General features: G+C 46.7%; 1 protein-coding gene across 5 annotated transcripts in view; it reads right to left on the reverse strand.

The window, feature by feature from the left end:
- LOC138293607 (tenascin-like) overlaps nt 1-12401 on the reverse strand; it is a 581232-nt gene that overhangs the window by 508715 nt on the left and 60116 nt on the right. For all 5 annotated transcript variants that reach the window (XM_069232880.1, XM_069232877.1, XM_069232879.1 and 2 more), the window contains one exon: nt 9380-9450. In XM_069232880.1, coding sequence (XP_069088981.1) covers nt 9380-9450 — 71 coding nt within the window. The remainder of the gene's footprint in view (nt 1-9379; nt 9451-12401) is intronic.

A 12401-nucleotide genomic window follows, 5' to 3' on the forward strand; every position in this document is an offset into this window, starting at 1 on the left:
GGATTTTTCTTTGTCTGTCATGTAAATATTTAAAGGCATTTACAGAGTATTTATTGGTCAGTCAGGTATTGGGGAGTTTTCAGAACTAATGTGGTTTGTTTGATTGTCATTAGGTCTGGCTACAGATCGCTCTAGCTTTTGCCAGAGCTTAAAGAACCAACACCTTAAATTAGCAATTCAATGTGCAGTCGAGGGAATGTGATGTCATACTTAGCAACGCATTTTACACCTAACCTGCCATTGTGCTGAATTTTCTGTCTGGATTAAGGTCCTTATTTAGATTTTCTGGATGGTTACTTCATCACAACCGTGACGGATATCCCATCTGTCGAAATATAAATCCCATTATTTCCTAGAGACTATTATTTCCTATGGGATTTATATGGTGGCGGATGGAAAAATCATCACTGTTGTGACAGAGTAACCTGTCTGCCAAAATCAAAAGCAGTCCCTACATGTTTTGCACCTAAATGTAATACTAAAGTCCTACTGAATGTGTACCAAAGGTGAATTTACACCTGAAATTGTGTCCACACTCATGGTGAGGTTCCACTATGCATTGTTGTAATGTTAAATAGTATTTTGCACCTGTTAGAATGTGGATTATTACTTGAAGCGGGAGGTACTCCTCTTCAAGTAATAATGGCACTATTCTTTACTAGGTCTTGTTAGTCTCAATAATTTAAACCTGAGCTCAACCCTTGGCAGCTGTAGGACAAATCTGACAGGCTGCACTTAGGAGAAATGTGTCATGGATTTACCAGTCCCGAAACAGTTAAAAAGTAGACAACATAACACAATAAAAATCCTACTCCAGTTTACAAGAATTGAGTAAAAACTATTGAGCTAGCAGACACCAAAATGGCAAATGCCAGAAAAAGGAAAACCGAGATATGATTTTTATACGTTTTAGGTCAACATAGCACGTAGGAGTTCAAAGAGTCAATCGTGGCTATCTGGTTGAGCTAGACTGATGCAAGTCAAAAGATGAGGGCAGCCATGATCTACTACCGGTCAGAAACAGAGACCAGGTTCATCTTAGTGAAAAACTACCTTCTGACTGAACTTGAAGAAAAGTTCTCATTGACAAGTCGATGCTGGAACCAAAGAAGGGCTTGATGATGGCAGCTGAGTGAAGTACAGGTACTTGATGAGACCTAGAATACAGCAGGAAAGTTGGTACTATCACCATCAATGGTAGGAAAGCTACGAGTGGGTCAAGTCTGGAATAGGTCTCCATGAATGTGTCCTCGGCAGAAAAAGGCTGTTTGACCTCAGCCTTGGTGAAATCCTACTACATTCAGACTTAGAAACCTTTCTGGAAGTCTGGATCCTTTCAGTGAGGCTGTTGAATCCAAGCGGCAATTCAGTGGTTGTGGCTTCGACGAACACCCTGGTCTCTGCTGGTTCTATGGAAAGAAAGTTCTAAAGAAGTTTCTGTCAACATTTTCAGATTTCTAGGGTCATGGTAGAACACTCTAACACCAGGCAAGGGTTCTGGACGCTGTGTACACCACTTGGGAGATAGGGCTCACTATTCAAGAAGCCACCAGCAAGGTCCAGGGTAAATCCAATTGGAGCTGGCCAGCTGGGGTCATGAAGGAAGGAGGCTTCTTGCAGTTTTGTGGTTCCGTAGCTTAACAGGGGGTCAGCCAAGTCTACATCTTTGTCCTGGGTACAAGTGGGAACAAATCCAGCTCTTGGGTCTCTCTTCACAGGTTCAACAGCAGGTGGGGTCCTTCTTCCGTCTTCTACAGGTCCATGAGGTTCTTTGAAAAAGGTATTCAGCAGTGCTGCATTTATATTAGATACTAGCTTGTGTGTGGAGGAGACAGGAGGAAGCTCACTGACTCACTAACCAATAGGGACAAATTTCTCATGAGCAACCCTACCCATTCTGACATAGGTGGTCATTCTGACCTTGGCGGACGGCGGAGGCCGTCCGCCAAGGTACCGCCGTCAGAACACCACACCGCGGTCGAAAGACCGCGGCGATGATTCTGACATTTGCCCTGGGCTGGTGGGCGGCCGCCAAAAGACCGCCCGCCAGCCCAGGGCAAATCAACCTTCCCACTAGGATGCCGGCTCAGAATTGAGCCGGCGGAGTGGGAAGGTGCGACGGGTGCAGTTGCACCCGTCACGTATTTCAGTGTCTGCTGGGCAGACACTGAAATACTTTTTGGGGCCCTCTTACGGGGGCCCCTGCCGTGCCCATGCCATTGGCATGGGCACAACAGGGTCCCCCAGGGGCCCCGCGGCACCCCCTACCGCCATCCTGTTCGTGGCGGGAGAGCCGCCATGAACAGGATGGCGGTAGGGGGTGTCAGAATCCCCATGGCGGCGGAGCGCGCTCCGCCGCCATGGAGGATTCAGACGGGCAGCGGAAAGTCGGCGGTACACCGCCGACTTTCCGTTTCTGGCCGCGGCTGAACCGCCGCGGTCAGAATGTCCAGCGGTGCACCGCCAGCCTGTTGGCGGTGCGACCGCCGACCTCCGCCATGGCGGTAATTACCGCCATGGTCAGAATGACCCCCATAATGTCCTAGGAGTTTGGCTCTAAACAATCCCACAGTTTACTTCTTTGCAAAACTCCAACATCGCAGGACATTTATCCCCCTTGGAAGAGCTCCGGGCATACCCTGAGGTGTGTTCAGGTAAATGAAAATTCCCTATGCAAACCAGTTCTGAAATGGATTTACACTAACTCGGATTAGTGCCACCTGACTTCCTGGACAAGGGAAGGGGCAGGTCTAGGTGTGAGTTACATCTGCCTGGGAAAGGGGATGTTCTTTTGAAACTTCTGCAGTTGGTAGGCACATCCCTCAGGCCATCCTGTCAGTAGAAGGTCAAAGCTCTTCCCACCCACAGACCTTTAGCTCCTTTCCCAGAAGCCATTAACATCTCCTGGCAGTACCAATCAGACTGCCAACTGACAGCTGCAGATTAACTCAGAAAGGCTACCAGAGGCTTTAGGCAGTGTTAGACCTGACATCCTTGGCCTCGTCTCCCCTAACTTTTTACTTCTACTTCCCCGGTTGTTTCTGTGTGCTGGACTCTGTTTTTGCAGTTTATGTTACTCTGGGCACTTTACCCCTGCTGACTAGTGCTTCAGTGCAAGTGCTCCCTATGTGAAATTGTATGTGTAAGTGGCTTTTCCATGATTGGCATATTTGATTTACCAGTAAGTCCCTAGTAAAGTGCACTAGAGGTGCCCACTTCCTGTAACTCAAAATCTACTAGTGGGCCTGTATCACTTGTTGTGCCACCCACTGAGTAGCCTTGTAAACATGTCTCAGACCTGCCACTGCAGTGTCTGTGGCTGTAGTTTTAAGCTGCCAGTCGACTTGACAAGTGTACCCACTTGCCAGGCCTAAGCCTCTTCTTTTTATACATGTAAGGCACCCCTAAGGTAGGCCCTACTTAGCCCCATGTTGATGGTGCAGTGTATGTCAAAGGTGGGATTTGTACTGATGTGTTTTACATGCCCTAACAGTGAAATACTGCCAACCTCGGTTTTCACTGTGCAAGGCCTATCCCTCTCATAGGTTAACATAGGGGCTGCCTTTAAACATTATTAAAGTGCAGATTCCCTTTGAGAGCAGATAGAAATTTGGAGTTTGGGGTCTCTGAACTCACAATCTAAAAATACATATTTTAGTGAAGTTGTTTTTTAGATTGTTCATTTGAAAATGCCACTTTTAGAAAGTAGGCATTTTCTTGATTGAACCATTCTGTGTCTGTCTGTTGTGGATTCCCTGTCTGGGTCAGTTTGACAGTTGGGCTGTTTGCACCTCTCCTCTAAACAGTGACAAAAAGGGAGCTGGGGTGTAGCCTGCATATCCTGATGAGCCACCTGTGCTAAAGTGAAGGGAGGAGTGGTCACTTACACCTGGATGGGCTGCGCCTGCCCTCACACAATGCAGTTTCCAACCCCATGGTGTGTGTCTGGGGCCTGGCCTAGGCAGGGCAGGATCTTGTGAACAACATAGACTTTCCTTTGAAGTTTGCCTACTTCAAAGGCAGAAAGGGGTATGAGTAGTGGACCCAAAACCCCAGACTTTAGATTACTTCTGGAATCAAGAGGATCATGTGCCAAGGAGAAGAGCTGAAGAGCTGAGGAGAAGTACTGCCCCTGCCTGTGACTATGCTTTGTTGGACTATCCTGCAGGTGCTGCTTCTGCCTGTGAAAGGGGACAAAGACTTTGTTGTGCATTCCTGCTTGAGAAGAATTACCAAGGGCTTGGGGTAGAGTCTGCCTCCTGTTTTGAAGCCTCAGGGACAGCATAGGATTTACCATCCAGTTTTAAGTCTGCGTGCTGTGGACTCACACTTGCCAGAGGGTGCCATTACAGTTCCTGGGCCCCTGGAAGTGAATTTCTGGTGAAATCCTGTGAAACTACGCCAGATGACACCTTGTGACTTCGCTAAGGACTCCGCAGCACGGAACCCGCAATGCCGCCTGCACCTGAAGCTTTGGACCTCGCAGAAGTGTGATGACCCCAATGACTCTGCAGGCCTTGCATCGCCGCAGCCACTGATCTTGCACGACTTCGCTGAGATTGGACTGTCATAGCACCGATGTTCGTGACACCCGAATCTGTCGCGCCGCCTGTGACCCTGTGACCCTGTGAGGTGAGCGCGACCCTGTGAGGTTGCCCCGTAATAATGTGACTTCGCCGGACTTCGTCTCTGCCGAAGGTACCAAGGGACCGACACCCCGCAAACAATGCCGCCTCACCTCCACCGCTCTGCAGTAAGGACCCGACGCCGCTGCGCAACGCATCTGCTCCTCTGCCCGTACCAACGGAACCGATGCCACATCGTATCCAGCAACACCTCCCTCCTTGACACCGTGCACCGGCCTGTTTTTTACTTGTTTTACAAAGGTACTGTACATGGGGGTCCGTACGACTCCATAAATGGTGCCAGTGGCGTTGCATGGTGGGAAACGACTCTGTCACGACACTGCTTAACATCCAATTGCAGCATTTGTGCCTCTAGGGACTATTTTTGTGTTTTTAAGTGCTAAGATCATATTTTTATTGGTGTATTGTGGATTTGTATTGTGTTTGGTCTTGGGTATTTAGATAAAATATTTACTATTTTTCTAAACCTGTGTTCTGCCATTTTGTAGTGGTTCAGTGTATTACTGTGTGTGTTGGTACAAATACTTAACACATTGCCTCTGAGTTAAGCCTGCCTGCTCGTGCTAAGCTACCAAGGGGGTGAGCGGGGGCTAACTGAGTGTGATTCTCCTTTACCTTGACTAGACTGATGGTCCTTGCTTGGACAAGGGGCAACACGACTGCCAACCAAAGACCCCATTTCTAACAGGCAAGAACAGAGTGACTTTCTAAGCTCACCTTTCCCCTAATAGTTATAACAAATCTGACTTTGTCATTAAAGAGAAATTGATTTAACTATTAAAATAACTGGCTACAGCATTTTTTGAGCTATTTCTTAACTGAAGTAAGCATTTATGAGGATTAAAGCATAACCTATTGCTGGTCAACGGTAGAGTCAGCAATTCAGGAGTGGAAACAACTTTGTAGATTTTTCACTGCCGGGAGAGGTAAAACCTGACATACTATGATACGCTTTTTGTTATCATTCACCCTGTCTTATGGACACTTAAGACCTATTTTAAATGAATATGAGACAATAAAAAGGAACGTTTACAGTCAAAAGGGTGACTGGCTGAAAGGGCAATTTGAAAACTTCTCAGCTAGGCTGCAGTGGCAGGCCTAGAGTCATTTTTTCGCTTGTCTATTTAGTGTTGGCACAAAATTTCCTGCTGTCCACTAGTGGCATTTAACTTACAGGCCCCGGGTACACAGAGCACTATCTACTAGGGACTTATAGGCAAGTTAAATATGCCAATTCTATATGTTCTAAAGGGTCAGAGCATATACACTGGAAACTAAAAAGCAGTGCACCAGTGCTCAGAGTCCATGAACAAGCAATGAAATCCAGCAAAAAATAGCTGGTGACCTCGCAAACAGAGAATTTCCTTACAGCATCTGTTAGACCTGGTAGCTTTTTGGAGTGTCTCCCCTGTCTTTTTGCATTCTGACCTCCATACTGGACTCTGTTTTTGCTGGGTTATTGCCTCTGCACACTTTACCACTGCTGATCAGTGCTAAAGTGCAAGTGCTCCCTGTGTAAATTGTATTGTTGATAGGTTTATCCATGATTGGCATATCTGATTTTCCAGTAAGTCCCTAGTACAGCACACTAGAGGTGCCAAGGACCTGTAAATCAAATGCTATTCGTGGGCCTGCAGCACTGATTGTACCACCCACATAAGTAGCCTTGTAAACATGGCTCAGACCTGCCTCTGCATTATCTGTGTGTGAAGTCTTGCACTGCCAATTCAACTTGGCAAGTGTACCCACTTGCCAGGCCAAAACCTTCCCTTTTTAAACATATTAGGCATCCCTAAGGTGGCCCTATGTGGCCCCATGGGTAAAGTATAATGTATGTTAAAGTTGGGACATGTACTGATGTGTTTTACATGTCCTAATAATGAAATACTGCAAAATTTGGTTTTCACTGTTCAAGGCCTAGTTCTCTCATAGATTAACATGGGGGCTACCTTTAAATATCCTTAAAGTGCAGCTTCCCTTTGAGAGCAGATAGAAAAATGGAGTTTGGGGTCTCTGTCTTTTAGTGGAGTTGGTTTTTAGATTGTTAGTTTGAAAATGCCACTTTTAGAAAGTAGGCATTTTTTTGCTTAAACCATTCTGTGACTCTGCCTGTTTGTGGATTCCTCGTATGGGTTAGTTTGACAGTTGGGCTGTTGTGAATTCCCTTTAGGTAGTGACACAAAGGGAGCTGAGGTGTAGTCTGCATATCCTGATGAGCCATCTGGACTAAAGTGGAGGGATGAGTGGTCACTTACACCTGACAGGAATGTGCCTGCCCTCACACAATGCATTGTCCAACCCCCTGGTGTTTGTCTGGGGCCTGGCCTGGGCAAAGCAGGATCTTGTCAACAACAGAGACTTTCCTTTGAGGTTGGGCAACTTCAAAGGCAGAAAGGGGTATAAGTAGTGGACCCAAAATCCAAGACTTGGAGAATTTTTCTGGATCAAGAGGAACCTCTGCCAAGGAGAAGAGCTGAAGAGCTGGAGGAGGAGTACTGCCCCTTTGCTGTGTTGCTTTGCTGGGTTGGCCTGCAGTTGCTGCTTCTGCCTTAAAAGAGAGCAACGGGTGAACTTTGCTGTGTGTCCTGCTTGAGAAAATTCTCCAAGGGCTTTGAGTAGAGCTTGCATCCTGTTGGAAGTCTCAGGAACACCAAAGACTTCAGTTTCATCTGCCTACAGCACTGGGAACTGTGTGTTTTATGATGTTCAAGTAGAAAAACCACTGCAACACCATCAACGACGCCGCTGACTGCACCGTGACCTGCCAAAGCTACATGGAGTCTCACTGCTCTGCATCGCACGGCAACCCTGGGCTTACCACCGCTGTCACCTGTGGGCCCCGCACTCCAGCATCGCCTTGCTCACAGCACAGCCTGGGCATCCCTGACGATGAAGCTCCTACCGGCACCGCTGCCTGCACCGTGGCATGTGGACACCGCTTGTGAGGTACACAAAGCACCGTCCCGTCCCACACCACGGGCCCGGCCCACCAACACCAGCATCATCGACTCCAGTGTCATCAACAAACGTCCCTGTTTGCACCGTGACCAGGGGACGCTGCACGGAACCCATCCTGTGCCACACCATTTACTTGGGCCTACCAACAACAGCACTTCAGCAATGTTGACGTCGCTGCCTGTACAATGACCTGACACCGCACGGCGCGATGCCCCACTTCACAACGCAGCCTAGTCTCACCATTGCCGCTGGATGCCGTCACCGAGCCGCTGCCTGCACCGTGACCTGTGGGCACTGCATGTCGCATTGTCCGCTTCGCACCGCAGCCCCGATGCCATCCATTCCAGCGCTCCTGTCTTCATCAGCCCAGAGCTTGATCTGCAACACATTTCACTTCAAGGACCCGACGACCCCAGCTCAGGCCTCTGGAACCGACGCCTATGAGGGCACCCTCCGGATCCCATTGTGAGGATCCCAACGCGCTGAATTTCCAAGGCACTGTTTGCGGGTTTTCCTGACTCCGCAGCTGACCCGTGATGCTGCTTCCAGCCGGAACTGTTGATTTTGTTGATCACGACGCTGTGATAGCCACAGGTGGAACTTTCAACTTCAAGGAACTGTATTTTTAAGTTAATTCTTGCAAAATTCATACCTTCATTACTATAAGTCGGATTTTTCTAGTTTTGGTCTTGTTTTACACAGTTAAACATTGGCTATGTGTTCTAAAACTGATGTGGTGTCCTTTTTTAGTGTTTTCACTGTATTACTGTGTGTTATGTGCAAATGCTTTACACATTGCTTCTGAGATAAGCCTGACTGCTCATGCCAAGCTACCAAGAGGGTGAGCAGGGGTTAACTTAGCTGGGTATCTCCCTTATCCTGATTAGAGTGAGGGTCCCTATTTGGACAGGGTGCAAATTGACTGCCAACTAGAGACCCCATTTCTAACGGAATGCAAACATTCATTTTTGCTCAATTTGATTTGTGCTCCTAAAAGCATTCCCAAACACACACGCTGATCATTCACTGATAGTACAGTCCTGCTTACTTTTCACAGATGGTGATTTGGTGCTGTGGCAAACCAAGCATGGCGTTTCCTCCTCAGATCCTTGCAGCCAACAACCTACTACAACATTGCACTTTCCCTAGCCACAACAAGGGATACGTTGTGAACCTGATTTTCATAAACACGGCATGCTAATCTCTAGCTATCTGAAATTGTATTGGTCTGACCACTTCTTCATTACTTTCACAATCTTGATGATAACACACTCTTTATTTGCTAAAAATCTGCAGACCCCAAGTACTTTACAACAAGCATTGGTAAGGCGAAACGTTTTAGCTTTAATGTGGTAACAAATGCAAAGATATGCATGCATCATGCACACATACTATTTGGTCTGTGTTTCTGTGCTTCCTATGTCTGTGTGTTGTTTTGATTTCCCAAGCGTGTCTTAGAGCTGCTGTTTACTCTTTGAGTTTATGGTGCTTGTGCTATGCATCACTGCAAGCTTGAACGCTAAAAAATACGGCGCACACTTTGGAAGAACAGAAGAAATGCATATTGTGCTGAAAGTTGACAAAATAATATGTTTATGTGCATGCTTGTATTTGCACATTAAAACCAGACCTATAAATGAGAGACTGATCCTTATTATGGAACCTCAGCATTTAACAATGTGTTGCTATCTTAACAAGATCCCTTCTCTTCAGTGATGTGGGTATCACTTCAATTTGTATCACAGGGTTTATTCACCATGGTGGTGTTGTGTTACCTTTCAGTTCAATGCTTTTAACTTCTCCTTGACTCTCGCTGGTGTTAGAGCTTTGATGAAGGGAGACATCCCTGGAAAATTAAAAGACAGACATAGGTTACATAATCTTATAATCATCAGGCTGCAGGTCTAGGATAGAGACTTTTACAGGTTTCCCAGCAAGCAAAATTTGAAAGAGCAGAGTAGTGGTGGACAGTAAAATACAGCATATTATCAAATGTATCTATGTAATGCAGCTCTACAGAATTATTGTCACATGCACATGCAACAGTGTTAGGAAATGTACATCTTTTTCTGGGGTGGGAAAGTGACTCTAGAATCTTTGTGACTGATGTTCAGTAGTAGATAGCAGGAAGAAGTACTCCTCCATAGGTCATGAGCAATCAGAGTCTGGAGACAGATGAGAGATCTTTATCAGTGACATTACATGGACCATAAGATTGATACAATACAGCCTCTTTGTGCTTACCCTGTGGAGACAGTACCTGTATGTTAAGAAAAAGCAATGCTTCTGTCGAAAAAAAAAATATATATATATATATTATACTTTATGTTTTTTTTTTAAATCAGGCAGTTTCACTGCCTTTTCCCCTCTTGAATTCTTCCTTTGCTTGTTATATATACCCATACACTGCTCCTAGGTAAGTTGTAATGGTCTTGGCCATTATAGTGGGAATACAGTGTTGGCCAAAGGAGTAGCTAGTAGTGGCCTGGTGTAATCTGTAGGCGTGAGCAGGAGTGATCTACAGTGGTGGCCAGGTGTGGTCTGTAGTGGTTGCTTGCTGTGGTGGTCTGTAGTTGTCAACAGGTGTGCTCAATAATTGTTGCTTGCAATGGTGGCCAGGTGTGATCTACGGTGATGTCCTGCAGTTGTGGACAGATGTATTTTGTAATAGCTGCTTGCAGTGGTGGCCTGCAGTTGTGGATATTTGTGTTATGTAGTAGTTGCATGAGTGTTAGCTAAGAATGATTTGCAGGGTTGGCTACCAGTTGTTGGCAGGTGTCCTCTGTAGTTTGCTTGCAGTGGCGGGAAGTTCTGATCAGTAATAGTGTACTGGTGTGATCTGCAGTGATGGCTTGCAGTTGTGGGCAAGTGTGTTATGTAGCAGTTGCTTGCAGTGGCGACTGAGTGCGATCTTCAGTGGTGGCTTGCAGTGTAGGTAGGTGTGTTCTGTAGCAGTTGCTTGCAGTAGTGGTTGGGTGTGATCATTAGTGGTGGCCTGCAGTTTTGCGCAGGTGTGTTCTCTATGGTTGCGTGGCAGCAAAGTGTGATGTGCAGTGGTGCTCAGCAAGTTGTGGGCAGGGGTGTTCTTTAGTGGTTGCTTTTAGTGGTGGCCTGCAGTAGTGCACAGGTGAGGTCTGTAGTTGTTGCTTGCAGTGGTGGCCAATTGTGATCTGTAGTGGAGGCCTGCAGTTGTGGAAAGGTGTGCTCTATAGTGGTAAGGCAAAACGTTTTAGATTTAATGTGGTAACAAATGCACAGATATGCATGCATCATGCACACATACTATTTGGTCTGTGTTTCCGTGCTTCCTATGTCTGTGTGTTGTTTTGATTTCCGAAGCGTGTGGTAGAGCTGTGGTTTACTCTTTGTATTTATGGTGCTGGTGCTATGCATCACTGCAAGCTTGAACACTAAAAAATGCAGCACACCCTTTGGAAGAAAAGAAGAAATGCATATTGTGCTGAAAGATGACAAAAATAATATGGTTGCATATGTGTATTTTGCGGATGTGGAAAGGTGTGTTCTGTAGTAGTGGCTTGCAGTGGGGGCCAGGTGTAATCTGCATTAGTGAATGGTAATGCTACTACAATAGAGGATGAATATCCTTATTGAATATCCTTATTGGTCAAATAAGATGCTCTCTCGGTTTGAAGATATCATTTAGCTTAAATTTGAGGGCTGACTACTAAAAACAGAAAGCCCATATCTCTGGGCACAATATCCTTTTCTGAGTGCCAGCTGTCACCCTCATAGGGTGTAGGTGGTTTGCCACTCTCCACTCCTCTGAAGGAAAGATGCAGCATGGTGGAGTTTGGTGTTGAGTTGTTATTATCCGTTGCCAAAAAATGGTTACAGGGCTGGGTGAAGTACTTTTTGACCTGCCATTAAATGGCTCCACAGAGGCCACTGCAAAGGCTCAAACCTGTGTTAGAAAAAGGTCCATTGTCCTTAGTGCCAAGAGAAGTAGTTGTCCTCATCCCTGGGTCATCCAGCTTCTCCCTTTGGGAGTGCCAACACCTTTAATGGTGAGGCCAGGAGCAGGAATCTGCGTTTGGCTCCAGCACGAAGGTCAGCTGCTTCCTGGATAAGTCTACACATTAGACAGTCTTCAGGATCTCAGTAGTAGACATGTCACACTGATGTTTAGCCCAGCACATCGAAGCATGGAGCCGCTTTTCCCTTGTGTCCTTACTTGTGAACAAGACACATAGGCCCCCACTATGACTTCTGCGGTCTTTTTGCCAGACCGCCAAAGCCACGGGCGCCAGAAGACCGCCAGTGCTGGCGGTTCTCTGCCCACCATATTACGAGTACTGCTGGATTTCTGCTACATTCTGGGCGGAAATCCAGCAGTAGTCGTGCTGGTGGGTGGAGGCCCTGGGGCAGTACCACCACGGCCCGTCCTGCCAAAAGGACTCCATCAGCTGTATTATGACCTGGAATACGGCCTGGCGGTGTCCTGATGGCGGGGCGCTACCAGAGGTGGAAGCGCCCATTCCCTGCCGGACGACCTCCTCCCCGGACCAGGTAAGTCGATCATCCGACAGAGGAGAGGGGTTGGACGGTGGGGGTTGTTGTGTGTGTGAGTGGGTGTTGTCTGCGTGTGTGCAAGTATGTGTGAATGTGTGGTTGAATGCGGGTATGAATGTAGAAGTGAGTGCGTGTATGAATGTATATGTGTGTGTATGAGTGTGTATGTGTGAATGTTGGAGTTTGTGTGAGTATGAGTGTTGTGGTGAATGTGAGTATGAGTGTTGTGGTGAATGCAGGTATAAGTGTTGTAGTGAATGCATGTGT

This window comes from Pleurodeles waltl, chromosome 4_2 (assembly GCF_031143425.1).
Source record: "Pleurodeles waltl isolate 20211129_DDA chromosome 4_2, aPleWal1.hap1.20221129, whole genome shotgun sequence".
Lineage (NCBI taxonomy): Eukaryota > Metazoa > Chordata > Amphibia > Caudata > Salamandridae > Pleurodeles > Pleurodeles waltl.